The 20,654-nt window shown below is 37.2% G+C and overlaps 1 protein-coding gene across 4 annotated transcripts in view; it reads right to left on the bottom strand.

Moving 5' to 3' along the window:
* Positions 1-20,654, bottom strand: part of LOC107654031 (rho GTPase-activating protein 12-like) — a 35,133-nt gene that overhangs the window by 10,935 nt on the left and 3,544 nt on the right. For 2 of the 4 annotated variants that reach the window (XM_016440918.1, XM_016440919.1), the window contains exons 2-7: positions 20,016-20,172; positions 19,221-19,976; positions 6,613-6,663; positions 1,967-2,431; positions 636-845; positions 396-476 (exon numbers count right to left, since the gene is read on the bottom strand). In XM_016440918.1, the coding sequence (XP_016296404.1) occupies positions 396-476; positions 636-845; positions 1,967-2,431; positions 6,613-6,663; positions 19,221-19,976; positions 20,016-20,081 (1,629 nt within the window). In that variant the 5' untranslated portion in view covers positions 20,082-20,172. Of the gene's footprint in view, positions 1-395; positions 477-635; positions 846-1,966; positions 2,432-6,612; positions 6,664-8,727; positions 8,967-19,220; positions 19,977-20,015; positions 20,173-20,654 lie in introns of those variants that run through there. The other 2 variants (XM_016440920.1, XM_016440921.1) reach the window with 2 other exon arrangements.

Raw genomic sequence — 20,654 nt, 5'->3', positions numbered from 1 at the left:
AACGACACATGGGTTAGTAAATGATAACAGACTTTGAATTTTTGGATGAACTATCCATTTAGTCCCTAACCAGCTTGATCACAAAAAGTCATGGGGCCTTTAAATAATGTTATGGATGATGGGGGGCTTTGGACACAAAACGTTGAGAACCACTGCTTTAAGGCCTGTTCACACCAAAGATGATAACTATATCAATAACTATAAAGTTTTAATAATCATAATAATCAAACGATTTCACTGAAAACAGACCTATTTCTTCCAGCTGACGAATGATAAAAACATCAACAGCCAATCAGAATCCACCCAACTTTAAAGACCTCAAGCTTTTAAAGAAGCAGACAGCATAACTGCATGAACAGGCCTCAGGTGGACCCTCCAAAATGTGCTCACTGTACCTCAGGTAAGTTCCACTGGGACTTGCTGCCGTCTCGAAGGTAGTAGTACGTCCGTCCTCGATCATCTAGCGACTTGATCCACTGTCAACAAGATGCTTCATTAAGTTCACCAAATTACAAAACTAGCCTACAGCCATACCATCGTACACCTCACTAATAATAGCAAGCTAATCAGCCCAAATAAGTAGTAAGCCAGCCCAAAACAAGGACACGCTGAGGTCAGTGTCGAGTGTCCTTTACCTGTTCCTGCGTGTAGTCGCTCGTGAAGACCCAAGCCCCTTCAGGGTCGATGCTGAGGGTCCAGCCTGGTGGGACGCTGTAATCCAGACTGGCCCTGGGGATCGAGACCTTCTTCACATGAATCAAAGAATACTCTGCTGGCATTGAGAAAGGAGATGCTTCTTCCTCCAGATCTGGAGATGCTGGGTAGTCTTCCTCAGGAAGTGGTAGCTACGTTTTGGGGAGTAAAGAAGACAATAAAAATATTATTAAAACTCCTTTTATGTAGTTTTTTAATTTCTTTTTAATTTTTTCCATAATGGAAATAAAACTTATCATTAACCTTTTTTTGGCAGAAAAGGGCAGTGTTTGAGAAACCTTTTTGAAAATATCATTGCAATTTATTCATTGCATTATTTTTGCATTTTCATTTGTCACATACATTACAAATTTAAATTTGAATGATACTATTTGTAATGTAATCTAGTCAATATAATACTTTAGTCTACTATTAACAATTGATTAAATCTAAGGAGAAAAATAATGATTAAACAAGCAATAAAATAAGCTAAACCACCCTAAAAAAAACTATGATGAATTAATAGAAAAAATATTTAGATTGCAAAAAATAATGCAATGAATAAATTGCTTAATAACTGTCTTGAAAGACCTGTATATATGAGGCAATCTGATTTTACATTTTAAATATTTTTTAAAAATGTAAAAAATATTATTTAAAATGTTTTTTTTTTCATTATCTTTTTAAAAAATAATGGGGTCTTCGACATTGCTGTGGACAATGGGGGATCATGGAGACAAAAAGGCTGAAAACCACTGGTTTAATACCCATTGACACCAAGAATGAAAACTATAACCACAACTATAAAATCATTTACATAAATTGTACAAAAAAATATTTTCAACTGCAAACGTCACAGGGCCTTTGAATATTGTTGTTGGCAATGGGGGCCGTGGAGTCGAAATGATTGAGAACCACTGTAATTTTAAAAAGCTATAGATTTTAGTCAGGGTAGCAGCATATTTTGACAGCCTTGGAAGCAAGGCTGTGAAGAATAGAACACAGTGTGTTCAATAGATTGTAATGTTGTTTAACAACATAGTGATTGTGAAGCTTCTTTCCTAAACTTTCAGTAGACAAAAACCTCCATAAAACAGTTCTGAAAATTGTGAGTTGTGAAAATGACCTAGGACCTTTATACAGTAGGTTTTGTAAAGACTGTCAATCCCTCACAGCCTCGTTTTCATCCATGTAAAATCCAATATGGTTTCTAACCTGATTAAGGTCTATATGCACACAAATACCATAAAATGGTAACATAAAACCTCCATACCGGGCAATCTTCCAGAAACTGCCCTGGTGAGGTGATGTCCTCTGGGGGATCCCATGAACTCTGACCCGACACAGGGTTGAAGAAATAATGCCTGCCAGTATTCTGATCCAGCACCTTCTCCCAGTCCGAGCTCCACCTCTGAGGAGAAGGGACTAGGGGCGAGCTGGTGGGAGACTGGGGGAACGAGGAAGGAGAACGGACCTCCTCTGTCCCCACTGATGACTCCATGGAGTGGCTAAGCGGATACTCCCAGGTGCTGCGGCCCGTAGAGGGGTGGTAGTAGTAAGCTTGCCCGCTCTGGTCGTCAGTATGGATCTCCCATCCTGCAGAGTCTAACAGAAGGGTATCGGGAGCATCTGGGAACACCTGTAATGGAGAAGTGATGGTATTGGAGGGGTCAGGGGTACTCCGTCGCACCCGGGGGAGGTTTACGTACACCGCTGTGAGAGCGCTGTCATCCTCTACCTGATGGACAAAAATGACACCAATTAATGCATATACTTAAACAAGGCAGGGGCTGTCAGACTTGATGCCAAAGACACTCAAATATGATGCTCTCTTTGCAAGGAACCCATTTTTAAAATACTAAGGAAGCTATATTTTCATGTATGAAGAGCCATTTAGTGTGTAAGTGTAAGACAATTTTTTTGTGCAATATCACAAAGACAGCATTGTTTAAAGAATTAAATAATGTTAATAAAATTAAATGAAATAAAAAAAAAAGAAAAAAAAAAGTTTTATTTCAGCTAGTTACCAAAGCAAAAATTCCCACTTTCATTTAGATAAGTGCTTAAAAAAATAAATAAAATAAAAATAAAACGTTATAAAAGCTATATAGATATATTAAGTAAAAGCTAATAAAAATGAAAAAAAAAAAAAAACTTTAACTACAATAAAGTAATAACAGAAAATATTCAAAATATTAACAAGAACTATAATACTAAATGAATGATACAAAAATAACACTGAATATTAAAATAATAATAATAATAATTGACCTTACACTTGTCGTTGTACCAAGCTAAAACAAAATTATTAAAATAACATTTTAAATGAAAATATTTACTTTCAGGTTGACAGCACATAGACGAGTCACTAAATCAAAATTCAGTAAATGCATTATTAAAACTGAATTGAAAATATGAATTAAAAATACATATAAACTGATTTATCTTTATACATATTAACCTGCAATTCTAAAATTACATGCTATAAAATATATTTTTGACACCCATGTTCAGATGCAATAACTGTGTTTCAAGACGATTTCTAGATTTTATTTAAGATATATGTGATAAAATATATGTGATAAAATATGTGATATTTTGTAAATACATGCGCACACACACACACACACACACACACACACACATACACACACACACACACACACACACAATACATTTATAAAATATCAGCTTCTTTGTTAAGGATAGTAAAATTAAATGTCAACTGGTCAGAAGCTAAGGATGAAGATATCATATCAAATCATATCATATTATACGATCATGAAATGATATAAATGCTCATCCAACGTTCCAATGTTTATCCAACGAGCAAAACAAACAGTGGATGGAGCATCTGCTTTCGCACCCTCCTCCCACAATCCTCCCCTATGCAAAATGAAGCATGCTCGGAGGGACTCTCCACATCACCAGCAAGAAAAACAAAACCAAACATTCCCTAACATAAGGAACATTCAACACCCACAGCACTGTCAACTGCGCTCTGGAAACACACTTACGTTCAAACTAACACGGTGATTTTGACTAGGCCTGAAGCCTCATGTGCCCGTTACAGAAAGAGAGCACTTCCTGTGTGCGCTGAACTCAGGAAACAGAACAAGAGTCGACAGTCGTAAAGAAGAAAACACAGAGATAGTGCAAACTTTTCATCTTTTTGTTTGACCTGTTTGCAGATGGCCAAAACCCCAGCAGATAAAGCTCACATGGTCCTGATTAGAGAACGAAGCACGTCTCATCCCACAGATGGACAGTGAATCACTGATAGTTTTTGACTGTGATGCTGTATGTAGTGCTACTGCTGTGATGGACATTGAGGTATATATACTAGACCAGTGGTTATGGGACTGATCCCGGAACAAGGCAATCTGTCAACTTAAGGGTTACTGCATGAACTTTCTTTCAGTAAAGACACGTTCATATTGTTATAGTTGTTTGAGGACTGCTATTTTCAAACTAAGTTGTACTTTTTCTGAAGAAAATATGAGTGGCCTGCCCTTGTGAAAAAAGAATACTTTAGCATACTATTAAAACAAGCAATTATTACAGAAATAAAATACTTTAAAAAAGAATATACTTAAGCGTGAACTGAATATAATGTGATGTTATTTGCAATTACAGTAAATGAAAATTCATATTAAATGCAACTAGTTAAACTTAATACTGCTTTTTTGACCCACTTAAAGGGATAGTTCACTCAAAAATGAAAAGTGTCACTATTTACTCACCTTGAAGTTGTTCCAAACTCTATGAATTTGTTTCAGCTGAACTCATAAGAAGATGTTTTGAAGAATATTGGTAACCAGACAGTTGGCGGTAGTGTTTTTTTTCCCATACTATGGAAGTACATGTGGAAGAATTGACAATAAAGCAGACTTGACTTGACTTGACTTGACTTGACAAGTTGCAGAGAGTTTTTTTTTCGATCGTGGCTCTTCATGACGTAGACCAGGGTGGAACTCCTTATATGGGCATTTCTCCCAGAAGAGCGCGCCCGCGCACGCATCGACCAGAGTGAGAGCGAGAGCGAGAGCGAGATCGTGCCCATCAACGCGCTTCATCCAGCGGCAGCGCTGCACGGGACTTGCTCGGGAAGAATGTCTCCAATCCAAAGTGTTTTTGGTTGTAAGGGAAAGATAACTTTGTTCAGCTTCCTAAAGAACCCAGCGTTATGTAAACAGTGAATACAGTTTGTTTTTGCGGGGCAGCAACCGAGTTTCACAAGTGTGTTTGTTGACAAACGTTTTATAAACAAGGCCCAGTTCGATGCTGGATTTGCACATCGTTTGATACTGAAAGATGGAGCGTTCCCAGCTATAAAACATCCCGGTCATGATTCAGAACTGCAGACGGTAAGTGAAACGGCATCAAATGTCTGTTTTGTTGGCATTCGGCGCCCAAGTGCTTGTCACTCTTTAGCTCCGCCCACGGTGCGCCTCCAGGAGCTCGGCTTTTTCCGCAGAGAATCGTAAAGCTGTATCTTTCTTTTATAAATATGATAAAACTAAAGACTTTTTGGAGATATGAAGTATGCAGTACTACTCTATAGGTACTCAAGATTAACATGAGATTGGGTGAAACTGTGTTATGCCCCCTTTAAGGCAAGTCATGTCACTCGACGGCCATCTTTGAAACGCCTCTCAGGCATGCAAGTGCAGCTCCTATCTCTTTGAATGGGGAAACATCAAATTCTCCAAAACTGGTCGCAAAGCATACGATTAAATTTCATATTTGAAATCACCAATGAAATCTGACAACAACTGTATCATAAATGTTGTTTATTTCGCTCAAATAGCGTTAAAAAAGCTTATTTCTCAGGCTAGATCAGCCAGTGTGCATGCGCAGTCCTAAGCAGAACGTTGACTGTTTCTATAGAAACCGGGACTTCTAACAGCAGCTGCAGTGATGCGCTGACTTTACGAATTAGCGATTGGCTCTTTTGCTCAGAAGGCGGGGCTTCGTTCGATAGAGCGGCCGCCGTATTGAGGATTGCATTTTTCCCCATTCAAAACTATACGAGTGACGCGTCTTGGGTATTCTATAGTCTTTGATATAATGCAGTGTTAATGAAATAAAAGGCCACTTAAGTGATCTTAAAGAGAGTATTTCATAACACATTTAACTGCACTTTTAAAATGTGCACTTTGCAATAATGTACATTTTTAATTTTCATTTGTAAATCGTGTTCTAATAATCTTTTGCTGCAATTTAAAGAAGTACACTTATTTTTTGGCTAACTGGCTTAAGTCTCTATGATATTCTGGTCTCTAAAGGCTGGAATACACTACATGATTTTTGCCCAGATTTTTCCCTGATTTACAGTGTGGAGAAGTTGATGCTAGTTGCCAAAAGTCATGGCCAGTCTGCAGATTTGAACTGACAGATTTCATAGAAAATCGTGTATAGTGTATGATGGTCACAGACTCCAAATTTTTAGCTTCAGACTTTGATTCCATCCAGTCATCCATATCAAACATGTTTGATATTTTGAGCTGATTTTAGAACATTTATTGTTTTCATTTGTCATGCAACAAGGCACATGTTTTTCTGTGAGTTTGTTGTGATCGGAACAACTTTAAAGTCTGCTAGAGTGTGATCCTCTTTTAAACAAATAGCACAATTTATGGTGTCATTCATATGCTTATGCATGTTGCAAAAGCGGTGCATTTACAGACATTTACTAGGGGTTTGTTCAAAAACTTAATTGTTAATTGAATATGAATAATAGGCTTTAGTTTGCCCTTAAGCTTCCTTTATCCACCAGTGCTCAACAGGGATTGCAAAATAGTTTTTCACCACCCAGTACATGATATGGAAGAACCCATGAAGTTCCCTGCGCATGCATGTAGAGTGAAGATGGCTGTGGAATAGATGTTTATATGCTTACTGTGGTACTGAGCTCACCTTTAGCCTCGAGAGAGGCCTGTACGAGGACACACCTCTCCTGAGAAACGTCTGTGAGAGAGAGAGAGACAGACACAAAGACAGAAAAAGATACAGAAGAGCAAGAGTGACAATCGAAGCACAACAATGGAAATAAAAGCTAGTGTGCCGGCATGTCACATCCTGGGTCTATATTTACCAGCCTTTGGTGCAGACCAAGCCTGTCTCTCAGCCACAAGTGCCAAAATGCATCAACTGACAGGAAACAGCTTTATTACTATAATCATCACAAACAATAGCCGCACAAATACACCCACCATATGAAGCACTGAAGAAGAACAAGAGTGATCAAGATAGGGATGGTTCACCTTAAAATTAAAATTCAGTCAGAATGCTATTTACTCACCCAGCATAAACCATACCTGTGCAAACCCACATGACTTTCTTTTTCTGTGGAATACGAAAGGAGAAGTGTTTAAAAACTGGCCACTATTTTGTTCATGTTATGAAAGTGAATGGGGATCTGGGTTGTTAGGGTCAAAAATGAACTATCAATATGACCTATATTCTAAGTTTCAACAGCTTTGTGTGATAAACAGACAGAAATTTAAGCCTTCATTATTAGTTAAGTTAAAAGTTGCAGTTGTCTTTTCTTCTCTGTTGTGACGTACTACTGGTAAATAGTTTGGAATAATTAAGATTGTATTAAATACGTTTTTTAAATAAATATCCTGCATTTATTTGATTAAAAATACAGTAAAAACTGTAATATTATGAAATATTATTAATATTTAAAATAACTGCTTACTATTTGAATCTATTTTCAAACATAATTTATTCCTGTGATGCAAAGCTGAATTTTCAGCATCATTACTCAAGTCTTCAGTGTCACATGATCTTTCAGAAATCATTCTAATATGCTGATTTGCTCAACTCAACTTAACATTATCAATGTTGAATACAGCTAGCTACCATCTAAAGTTTGGGTAAGTAATATTAAAAGAATAAATTAATAATTTTATTCAGCAAGGATGCATTAAATTGATCAAAAATGACAGTGAAGACATTTATAATGTTACAAAATATTCAAATAAATGCTGTTCTATTGAACTTTCTCTTCATAAAAGTATCCTGAAAAAAATTGATCTCAGTTTCCACAAAAATAATAATCAGTTTTCCACACTGATAAGAACCATTATTAACTATCGAGCACCAATAATAACTGCTAATAACTGAGCACCAGATCAGCATATTAGAATTATTTCAATTCAATCAATTCCCAATTTGGTGCACCTTTAATTGACCTTGATAGCCTGGATCCCCATTCACTTTCATCCTATGAAAAAGAGCGTCCAGCACATTCTTTAACATTTAACCTTTCGTGTCCACAGAAGTCATGCAGGTTTCTAACAACATGAGGGTATGTAAATGATGACAGAACTTTCATTTTTGGCTGAACTATCCCTTTAAATCAGTTTAAAGCAAAGGGAGTGATGAAATCCCCAGCCTTAAATGTATGCCATCCTTTTGTGAGATAAATTTAGATGATCTGAATGCGCTGGCCAACAGAGACAGCCACACAACCTGTATAAGTCATTGTACAAGTAGGCTAACTGAGAGGAAAAAAGAGAAAGAAGCAGTGGATGTATAGGGAGAAGCCTATAAAGCAGGAACTAGACACAGTGTGCAGTTCATCACATTATGGAAGCTTGGAACGATGCAGACTGAGCAATTCAACAAAACTTCCTTTTTTCTGATCAGAACTGCAGAGATGCTAAAGGTCAACTGTCTTGCAGCTGCTGTGTTTTAAAGAGTTTTACAAAAACCTGATGATACACTTGACCCTGATGATGTTTAACAAGTGCATTTGAGATATCTACGCCAGAGAGTGTCTCAACAGGAAGAAACCACATCCTAACTGAGAACAACAGAAGCACACTTACATGCAAAATCCACCTAATGCGCCACATTGAAACACTACCAAGTGATTTTAATGCACACTGCTCATACGTATATAGACACTATGTGTGTTACATATTGAACCATCAAGCCAATTCATTACTTTTTACACATCAAAGTGACAACAAAGAGCATTTCCGTGCTCAGAAACCCAGTTTTAATGGGTTGTGGACGTACCTGTGTGTTCAGAGAGAGAGGCATTGCGCTTCTGGGTCGGTGGTTGGTCCGAATCTTAGCGTAGAAATCCACCATGTCTTTGTTTAGATCAGTCAGTACAGCTGATCAGAAACAGTCAAACTCTAAGTTATCCAACAGCGAGCATCATGGTGAACAAGCTGACCCTGAGTCGCGCACACACACACACACACACACACACTCATACAAACATATACACCCTCTGTGTCCGTAGCAGATGTTGCCACTAATGAAAATCTGTCTTGAAGTGCTACTCTGCTAGAGTAAAAGGGGGAGGGGCAAATAAAGAGAACAGACGGATGGAGAGAGACGGAGGCAGATATGACCGTATGAATATGTGAAGATATGTAAAGAGACAATGGGTCAAAAAAACAGTGGTGTGTAATTGCTTGATTTCAGGTAACTTTGCAAACATAAATATCTTGTCAAGTATTTTCAAGTCTGAATTGTTTCACTTTTTCCTCATCGAAACAGAACCTAGTCAAAGTCACTGAATTGAGTACATTTCTTCAGTTTCCTCAAAATTCCACATTCTGACCGTAACACCTCTGACAGCCAAACAAAAAAAAAGAGAAAAAAAAGAAGCATGCTTGCATTTCTCAATGAACAATACAGGATTGCTCAGAGGTTGGTCTTTTAGAACTTAGTTTAAAGTGAAGATGAAAAAAAATCTATGACTTTAGTTTTTTTCCTAAAACATGTTCCTGGTCTTATTGATCACGAATCATTGGTGCATGTTATTCTAAAGAAATCTTTATCTTTCTTCAAAATGTATGAACTTGAAACAACTTTCCTTTCCCTATGATTTTGTAATAATTTCACGTAGCCTGCACGGGTTTTAGTTTGGTTTTAGTTTACTAAAATAACCCTGACTTGAGCACATTTAGAGACAATGTTGAGATCTCTTCTGACATATGTGTGAAATTACTGGTTATTTCTGTCTAAGAGATTTACAATAGATACTATAGAATTCAAGATGTTTCTTTTCTATGCATTTTATTCTATACAATTGAATGTGTTTTAGAATAAAAATTAAAGCTGCAATGAAACTGAAATAGCAACAGATCTTATCTACCATATTGTAATGTACATCTGAGTGTAACTACAGTTCTATAAGAACATGCATTTACAATAGATAGGGTGACTTTCCATTTCATGCCGACTTTAACAATATATTTAGATTCAAGTGTAAATCAACACAGGTATACAAGCCTTAAAAAGCTGATGGACAGGCAAAACAACTTGTATTTTAAATGCCATGATGTGGTGGCACGATAAAGAGCAGAGGACAAGGGTGACTGTGTTGAGCTGAGCAATATTTCAACTGGGAATGTTTAGCGATGTTTAAAGCAGGAAACGTGTTTAGGATACGCAGGGGGAATTACTCAACTACTGTACATCCAAGCAGTCAGACAAGCAGGACAACAGCTTCCTCGTCTGAAATCCAATCTTTGCACATTTTAAATAACACTGTTTTCCCTGACTGTGGTTGAGAAGACACAGAGATCCTACAGTTTGGATATCACACCTATGATCAAACTCTTTTTCCTCCTTCTAATGATGGACGAGGCCAGGCATATACAGTTCCTGGAACAAGCCTAAAGTAAAAATGCTCCAGCCTGTTTTAGGGATTACTATTCACACGAAGTTTTGTTATTCAAATCTGTAGCATGGCAGCCTACAGCTATATGACCTGGATATTACCAAGTCGAGCTAAATAAAAACACAGAAAACTTAGATGATCAAGCTCCTCTAGAACTTTCATTTAGAACTCATCTAGAAACATTAGCAAGGTGCCCAGATTAGATACCAAAAATAAGCAGGAATGACATGAGTTCATTTGTAACGCAATGTCCCGTACTATTTATAACACTCTGCAATTTCATTTTTTACCCTGAGGGAATCCTTGCTTTTGATTGACAGCAGCTAAGAGTTTCTCTCCTTAAGCATCAATGGTATGAAATCCACTGTGCAGACAGAGGAATGTGAACAACAGTCCGGTTCTTTCTAAACACACACACTTTCCCAGGCGCTGTACCGCCCATGAGATTACCACAGATACTATACGCTGTTAAAATCAGGGTGCAGACAAAACTAGGAGCAATAGGTAACATTTTCCGGGTTTAAGTCACAGTCTGCATGACTTGGTTGCACTTCTGGTCACATGATTTATCCGAAAAAAGGAAAAGAATCATTCAGAAGGTCTGTATAACTATCCTTTGTGCATTTTTATGCAGTTCATTATTTACTGCAAGCTGATAATGCCATGTGTGTCTGTCATATTTGTTAAATTCTGTGGTGCTGTGAAAATCTGACTCTTTTTGCTTGAGAATTCCAACCAGCAGATACAGCCAATCATTTAACCACTTTGGGGGTGGGACTATCTGTTTGGGGGGGTGGTCAGGAAAACCTGTTTGGACACAGTCATTACAGCAATTATTGCAGATAGAATTATGACATGCAAAGATGTAATACTCTCTGTGTAATTATGAACAATAATGACTAATGGTTTCTGTGTCAATGCCTCTTTTTGCATGGCAGTAAAGGAAACCATTTGCCTTCCTGAGTCAGCCTGAACTTAATGCTGCCTCACATACATCAGAATAATCATAAATAGGAGTTTTCTAGTTGGAAATTGGACATGAACGACCTCTCAAGCTGTATATACAGCTGATAAACTCACATTTCCGAGTTGGCCGCACCATAAATTTAAACATGGCAGAGGAGTAAACAATTGCGTTACTGACTGTTAATTTTTATTCGTTTTCCCACAACATCACAACATTTACATATATAAATAACAATTTGATGCATATTGTTTGTATTTCACACACTGAAAATAGCATTTGTTTGACAAAGATTACCAGAATTGTCAACAAGCTTACTATCTAGATATGTGAATGTATAAAAAAAGTGCCTGTAATGTTTATATGGGACGCTATATTTGATTGAAAATCTGTTAGATAGTCACAGAATCTTTCACTGGGGCTGTACCCTTTCTTAGGTACTAATTTAGGTACTAACATGTATTCTTTAAAGTATTAATAACATTAAGGTACATATATTCATTTTTTAGGGGTAAATAAGGTACAAAAGTATACCTTTTTGCCCCAGTGACAACTTTTGAACCTTTTATCTAAGAATGTTTGACTAAATATCTTCAATACATTTTGGCCTTAATAAGATTTCCCCAAGAATTAGGCAAGAATGAACTCGGTCCTCTGTGATTCCTATTCTATCTGGCAACAAACCACTTGAATACAACAAACTCGTAATTACGACTTGAGAAGTGGAGAGTGGGAAATTTCCAAAAGCATGTGAAGGCAGCAAAATTCCATACAAATAATGTGACTGCAGCCATTATGTAGAAAATAATACACTATCTACTGGCCTCATTTGCACATTTTAGCACTATATATTTGGAAATGCGAAAGTCCTTTAGACACGTTTCATCAGATTGTACATCAAACACCATCTGAGTCTAAATGACACTGAAATGATGGCTGAAGTGCAACAGCATGTTACACAGAAACATCACTTCTGTCTAACATGTCGATAAGTCAAGGAATTTACAGCTATAATGAATTCAGAAAGAAGTGATTGTAGGGTGCACAGAGGGGACGGCATGCTGCTGATTACTTAACCAAATTACTTATCAACCAATGAAATAGAGGCTGCAGAATCAGCGGCTTGAACTCCTGCTTCTCTTTTCTCACATAGCCTACACACACATTTTTACAGAGGGGCCATTCAGGGGACCCAGCAGCTCCCCCTCCGTGTTACATCACCAATCATGGCCTGGAATCCTGGATTACCTCATTGAAAACTAAAAGTCTAAGAGCTTAAAGCACACTGAAGCCATTATCTGCCCATCATCACTCAGGTACCTTTTCTTCCCCCTCTCTCAAACATATGTGCACATTTACATTCTGTAGCAAATGCAACAACCTTAAAATAGACTACTGGAGCGTTCAAACTCAACAAGAATAATGAACGTGTTTTTGCTCATTAAAAACTCATCACCACAATTCTAGATTGTTTTGGTGATTAAATATGCCGCTGTGCTCAGGGTGGTTTCCACTGGTGGGTCTTTATGATATTTTGGTCCCTCCTTCAATGCACGTTTTTTTAGTCTGCTTTTTTTTTGCCGACCAGACGAGAATCTTAAGCGCAAACGGCAGCATGGCCACACTAAAAATGTGTTACCGTGATCTTGTTGAAGTTTCACATCCTGTTCTAAGAAGAGTGGAAAACACTCTTACACTATCAGTGAGGTGACTGGAAGTTCAACATTTATTACAGTGAGAACCATTCCTTTATGATAAGGATTAAAAAACATTCTATATAATTCACAAGTAACACTTTCTAGCCAACTGACTCTTCGCAAAAACCCGCCCTCCTTAGTTACTGTTGCTATGTCCGACAAGCCATGCCGCTCTCACGCTACACATCATGTTCTCACGCAGTGAAAAATACATTGCAGAGCCGCCACACAAGACAGAGCAGGTTACTTCTGGTATGAAACAAAATCTCAGCTTTCAAATTTTGTCATTTTGTAATAAATTCAAACAATAAATACCGTTTTGTGGCTCTTTAATGTGTCGTGACAGATCGCTGTAGCGCCTCAGTTCAAGCGGCACACGTGAACCGATCATCTTTTTATATTACTTAAAGCACGAAATAAACATGAATGAACATCAGAAGCTATTTTATTTCAACCACGGAAAGACGTCAATACACACAATTTTTCAAGTTTTTCCACCGAAGGTAATCTACTCTCCTGTCTGATTTGTTTGTCAGACAAGATGGTGGATTCGGCGGTGGCGTTACGATTGCTCAGATGGCTTGTCAATCAAGCTCTTTGCGAAAGGTCAATTAAACATCGCTGTGCATGACTATAGTTTTTTTCTATAGACTTTTTCAATTACCTGATATTCCCAGACCATAAAGGTTTTCAAAACCTCACTGGTTCTTGTGTGATAACATCATGACATTTAGTCATGTGACACACAAGAGCCAATGAAGTTTCATATTACTGATTTGGGCTCCGTCGATATTTTCAATTTGATTTGGGAATAAACTTTGGATTACTTTTACGCTTCCTTCCTGAAACTTTTATGCTTCCTAAAATCCCACTGACTATTATTGTATAGAAAAAAAACATCTGAAAGATTCTTCACTTTTGGATTGGATTTAATTCTCCAATAGCAAAAACCGAAACTTCCCCTATGCACACCTGGAATCCAACAGAATGTACAAAGACGCCCAGTGCAAAAGAGAACCGAGAACCCTTGAGTGCTGTTGAGGAAGTTTATGTGTTTTTTTAGCCTTTTGAAACTACTTTCCATAAGCAGTGAAGCTGATATAATCATATAATATAATATAATATAATATAATATAATATAATATAATATAAAGACCATCTGTCTAGGGCGTTTTCCTGCCTTCGCCCCAAACAGACTCCAACATCTTGTGACCCTACAAGTGATTTGGCAAATGGATAGATGGATAATATAATATTATATAAGTGTTTCACCATGTTTAATCAACTTGTTGGCATATAAACAGATCTGTGTTACAAATTCAGTACAAATATGTAATCTCTCAAAGAGAAACTATAATAATCTAACAATAATTAGATAAATAAAGAAAAATTAAACAATTTCAAATAGTTTTCAATGGAGTATACCATGATGACACACTGCAAAACAGTGCTGACATTGCTTGAATTTTCATGGCAGCTGCCCAATTATAGCATGCAGACCATCCAACAAGCAAGTTCTTTTCCTGTGGCGTCCAAACAAACTGGTGGAAGAGGAACTTCCCATATTTTGTTGAATGAAGAAAGGCAGAATAGTTAGGATCAGCCATGATGAAAGGAGCTGAAAAAGCAACAAATGGCTCAAAACTCCGCTATTTGTCTCCGATTAATCTGCGCAAGAACTAACCAATATTGATCTAGTGTCTGTATAGTAGTGAGTTACAGGAGGTTTCAAACAAACGTTCACAGTAGTACATGTTGTGGATATTTGCATCAGTGTACTACTGTGCCAAAATGAGTCCTGATTACTAAACGAAGCGCAAAGACTTTAATGAGCACATCGGCACAGTGCAACAGCCACAAAGATATAAACACTACAGGCAGACACAACTCAGCAACAACACAATAATTAATCGGTGACCTTTTGCACTGCAGAATTTGTGTTTGCATATTTAAAGGTTATTTTATAACACATTAAAAATGTTGTATTTGAACAAGAACTACAGATGCAAAGCACTGACAAAAATTTAGTATGCACATTGTGATTGCTTTGCTGAGTGGAGCTTTTGCAATGTTTGAATGATTAAGTGGAGAGACAGGCAGTATGGGAATCCAATGGGGATATACCTGCCAAATATTTGCATTTGGATTCATTTAAAAAATGCATTTGGATTCATATTCATTTACAAAAGTAGCATCACTCTAAAATTTCAGGACTCGATTGGGCACAAACTTGCATCTCTCGTAATCCTAAACTACTCCACCTATGCTGCTCACACTCACGCATTACGCTCCAGTCGTGCACATGCACTAGGATCTGAGGTCTTCCAGTGCACAGCGCTGTGTGAGATGCATTAGCATAAGCTGACCTACATATCCGGGACTGCACACCAGCGCTACGCATTGTGCCCGCCGAACTGAATGGCACCTCACCCATGCCACTGCTGAACTCCCCATCGCTATGGAAACCAGAACTTCACTGTCGGGCCTCCAGAGTTTTTTGTGTTATCCCACCAAACTAAAACCCATAGAGAAGACAGCACAGACTTACAGACCTGCTGAAATGGACACTTCTAGGAAAGATGTGAAGAAAATTACAGTTTATGCACAATTATCTTAGTAGCAGCATGGAAGGCTCTTGGCACTATGATGACATTTGTGTGTGTAAATCACACACTGACTGACCACTCATTTCAGAGAGTGATGTTAATACCTAGCAAAAAGTACCATGGTGGTATAATGTCACAGTGATGTTTTAGATGGTAATACCATGGAATTTTGATATACGGGTCAATAATTAAAAAGGATGTCTAGATAAAAAAAAAAGAGAGAAATCTCTCAAAAACATACTTCAAAATGCCAAAATTCTTAGAAATTATAATCTATGTTTTCAAATTGTTTTAGAATTAGTTAAGTGGTGTAACCAATAAATAAATAAATTTTCTAATAATTTACCTAATAATATTTTTTAATAAAATTAAAACATTTTCAAACACATAGGTCACACACACACACACACACACCCATACATATATAAACACAAATATCAAGAATTATTTATTAAAAAATACCAAGTTCAAAACTCAACTTGCCTGTCCAATGTCATACATTGATTTGGGAAAATTTTCAATGATATTTTGAATCAAATGATATATAATTATTAATATCTTATTTTTATACAGTCAGAAAATGTTTTTTATATGATTCTGCCAATTATTTTTTTATTCTGCCATTTATTTATTTGTTTGTTTATTTACTTACTTTTTGTTCTTACAATCTCAGGAAAGTTACTCCACCTAGAACCTTCTGTCTTTAAGCCAAAAAATATTAAAATGACTTTTAATTTGGAAATTAACATAATACATAATACAACATAATAAAAGACATAAGCTAACAGAAAAGGTGCATTCAAGTTGTATGCATTTCAATTTTAAGCAGGGTCTTGCTAATGTAATCTCGATATTATCTTTCGCGTTAACCTAATATCACTTATTTTATGCTTGTAAGTAGAAATCGCGATACAAGTTTTATCCCCAAATCGACTCCGTTCAGTCAGTTCTGTCAGATTGCTAACCGCATCCCAGCAGGAAGTGCAGGATTATTCTGTCATACCTTACAGCAGGTGTTTGCACAGGTGAAAGCGTTACGTCTCCAAACGCTTAGATTACAAAAAGCTGCAAACGATATTCCAACCGGTAGTAAACCGCTGTTTAATGCTGCCGTGCTTTAATCGTTCCTCCGCAGGGAAACAGGTGTGTTTGTGGGAGTGGCTGCAAACGCCTGGTGCTGTACCTCCCTACAGTGCCACTCACACTGACACACTCACTAGGGCATTCGGCAGAGGCTCACCTAACCTGTTGTGCTCTTCATTTGACTCTTGTAGTATGCTTGAAAACCCCTTCCCCCATACACAGTCAAATTAGCAGGCTTATATTTAGATACGTGCAGCATGTTTTGGTTATCTCAAAAAATAACGAGGTAAACTCTGTACTAACTCTAGTAGACTAATCAAAGTTTTCCATACGCACCGTATAGAGCGTCTTGAGCCCGGTGTGGTAGATTAAACGGACGGAGAAGCCGGTTCTGTGGCGGTGAGGGGCAGCGGCCGTACACACAGACAGACAAGCAAACCATTGACATGCAGATCAGTTGGCAGGGAGCTCCAGAAATGGAGTCTGACTGGGCGTTTGATTAGGGTCGAAACGTCGCTAATAACTATACATTCTCTTCAAACGTAGAAATATAACAGCTATATACGTTTTTGTCCACGTTAGAAAGCGATTATTAGGGCTTGGGGTTTGACCCTTCGCCGTCTGACTCTTCATTTTATAACTGGCCAGTAAGAACAGCTTTAATGTTGCTTATTAAATGAGGAAAGTTTCAAATTTGTGCGGTAACTAAATTGTTGTCAGTTACCACACAAAACTAGTGAGGCTGTAACCATAGCAACAGCAGTTCGCTCGAGCGTGCGGTTAGGAACGGAACGGAAAGAGTAGGCCTAAGCTACTATTTTTGTTAATCATTTATATAGGTTTACATATCACAAGTGTGTCACAAAGCGTACGTTTAGTTGCTTTAAAGTATTTAAAATTGTAGGGGCGTCAAAACAGTGGGCTGCACAAAGACGAATTCCTTGAAACTCTTCAAAACGTTGATAATTTATTTAAAAACACAATAAAAATACAACAAAACGAACGGTACGTAAACTATAGCCTATAACAAATGTTCATTAGTAGGGTAAAATCCCATAAGAGTTCTCAGAACTAACGTTTTGGCAGGGTTCTCTCAAAAAAGTTACGAACAAACGTTCTCCCGGTAACGGTCTTTTAACGTTTTCTGGTCTTGTCTGGTCTGGGACCAGTTGTATAAAAGGTTTAGACCATGGTTTAGACTAGTCTTACAAGTTTCTTTTAATAAAAAAAAAAAGGTTACATAAAAACTAAGTTGAATACAAAATAAAATCCCATAAGAGTTCTCAGAACTAACGTTTTGGCAGGGTTCTCTCAAAAAAGTTACGAACAAACGTTCTCCCGGTAACGGTCTTTTAACGTTTTCTGGTCTTGTCTGGTCTGGGACCAGTTGTATAAAAGGTTTAGACCATGGTTTAGACTAGTCTTACAAGTTTCTTTAAGATTGGTCATAATAAAAAAAAAAAAGGTTACATAAAAACTAAGTTGAATACAAAATATAAGACTGATTTGTTACCACTTGGCTAACTGCTAACTGTCAGACTAGTTTTTAAGACACTATAAACCTGGCTAAGTTTATGCAATTGGCTCTCAAAACATTAGCTCTAAAACATCATTTGTATTGTTCATGGATTGTTTCTTCTGAATTTCGTAATTCATAATGCTAAAAATAACAAATGATGAAATTAAACTTTACCTAATGTTCATAGCCTATATAAAACTTTCAGTTCAGAAAGAATGTTTCCATAAAACGTTCCTAAAGCATGTTTTTGTTAGTTGGGATGAGGTAATATGACCCCCTCCGTTTTGAAAAATACTGAAAAATAGCCTATATGACATTGTGTTATATTGAATATCAAACGCTTTTGTGTCTGTTTGCTAATTTGTGGATACATAATATTTTTAGATTTGTGAATTCAAATGATTAAAATCGATTAAAATTAGGCCTATGGGTTAAGATGTCCCTGTCCTCCTAACATGTATATAGTAGGCTTACAACAAAACTGTTTTCAGATACTTGCACTGCAGAGGCATTAAAACAACCATCCTTTTACAGATAATTAATTAACTGAATAATTATTTTAAAAACATTTTACTTAATACATTGAAATGTGGAAAGGGCAATAATATATTTAGCTCCATCAATCAACTGTTGATGTAATGCAGGTATTTCTACACCAACTTTTAGGGACAGACAAATTTTTTCTTTCTTTTTTTGGACACCTGAGACATCATCACTTCCCCATGGTTTTGGTTTTGTAGGCACAGATGCTAATTTGCAGACAGTGCCCCCGTGTGGTCAAGAAAAGCAGCTAAATCATTCAGACTGAGCATATACTATAGTATGCAGGGTCCTCACTGAAATGTCATAATGAATTAATAGGCTACATGCCTACATCTAAGGCTTCATAGATTGTCACGAGAGAACACTGCTGACTTTCATTGCAAAAATATTTGGAGGACAGAATAGTATAGAATTTTTTATTTTTTTTTGCTATATAATCAGAAATTGCTGTTTAACTTACCATATTCTTATCTGGTGTGACAGGCGTTACAGTCATATTTTCTTCGGCTATTGAGGATTCTGGTTCTCTTGCTGTATCCAAACTCTCATACACATTCTCGTCTTTATTCATGGCATTCCAGACGTCACCCCAGCCAGCTCTATTGAGCATCTGAATATCTTGATCCAGGGCCTTCGAGTCCACCCGAGGCCTTTCTGTTGCATTTACGGTTGATTTTATCTCCATTTTAGGGGATTGAGGTGTGTTAACTGTATGGAGAGGTGGCAGTATGATAGAGGGTGGTGTTTCCCTATTAGTTGGAGGAGCAGGGACACCATTAAAGACAACATCATTGTCTTTAATGGTGTCATAGATCTGGAGTTCAGGCACAGGACCGGCCTCTGCTTCAGTCTTTATGGGATCTGGATCCAAACCTTTCGGTTCAAAGAATTCCTTTGGAATAATATATGTTGATATTCTATGGCCATCCTTCTTCGTGTCTCGTTTTATAGAGGCAGGGACTCGGAGTGTGACCTCAGCGGGCTCAATTATGGTGGGAAGACTATCAGGAGCTGTCTCTGAGTTGGACTTGAGGTATTCACTTCCACTAAACTCTTCCGGAGGGTCCAGTGGAGTTTGGTTGGTCTCAGGTGGGAGTTCGGTCACATAGGTTGCTGGGATGAAAAAAGGCTTGTCGGTCTCATCTCTCCGAACGTGCCACCAGGTTTCATTGGTCTTGGCTACTAGGATGTAGTGCTCGTTGGGTTTGATGGACACCTCTCTGCCATCGTAGTGCTCGTTGGGTTTGATGGTCACCCCTCTGCCATCTCGAGCAGTGTATTTGTATTCATAATTCACCAGAACCTGCTGTGAAAGTGACATAGTGGCCCACTTCTGATAATCCCAAACCTGTTATGTGGCTGGTGTTCAGTGCAAACAGGAAATCAGGGTCCGTATACAGTCATCATGAGATCTGAAGATAAAGGAGAGAAAAAAACAATAGGTAATTTGTATGAAATAAATCTTAGAAGTTTAGACAAAACAAAAACACAAAATATAAAACACAAAACAAGAACAGACTTGCTAGAAAAAAGAATATTAAATGATACAAAATACAAAACAAAAATGAACATAAAAAACAAACAAATCGGAAACAATCAATACAATGAAACAAAACACTACAAAAAACAAAACAAAACAAACAAAAATCAAAAACACAAAGCAAAACTATGCGTAAAGACTTACTTGTGACAATAATATAAAAGAATGAAAATACACAAACACACACAATCAAAACAAAACACAAAGCAAAACTTTATGGACAGACTTACCAGAATATAAAAGAAAAACAAAACACAGAACAAAGCCAAAAACTCAAAAGAGAAAACAAAACTAAACATGCAGACTTACAGAATATTTATATGTACAGTATATTTTACTTAACTTTTAGTCATT

The sequence above is a fragment of the Sinocyclocheilus anshuiensis genome, unplaced genomic scaffold (genome assembly GCF_001515605.1).
Source record: "Sinocyclocheilus anshuiensis isolate Anshui unplaced genomic scaffold, SAMN03320099.WGS_v1.1 scaffold454, whole genome shotgun sequence".
Lineage (NCBI taxonomy): Eukaryota > Metazoa > Chordata > Actinopteri > Cypriniformes > Cyprinidae > Sinocyclocheilus > Sinocyclocheilus anshuiensis.
Note: the sequence above shows the minus strand (reverse complement) of the source record. Positions and strands in the feature narration are given on the sequence as shown.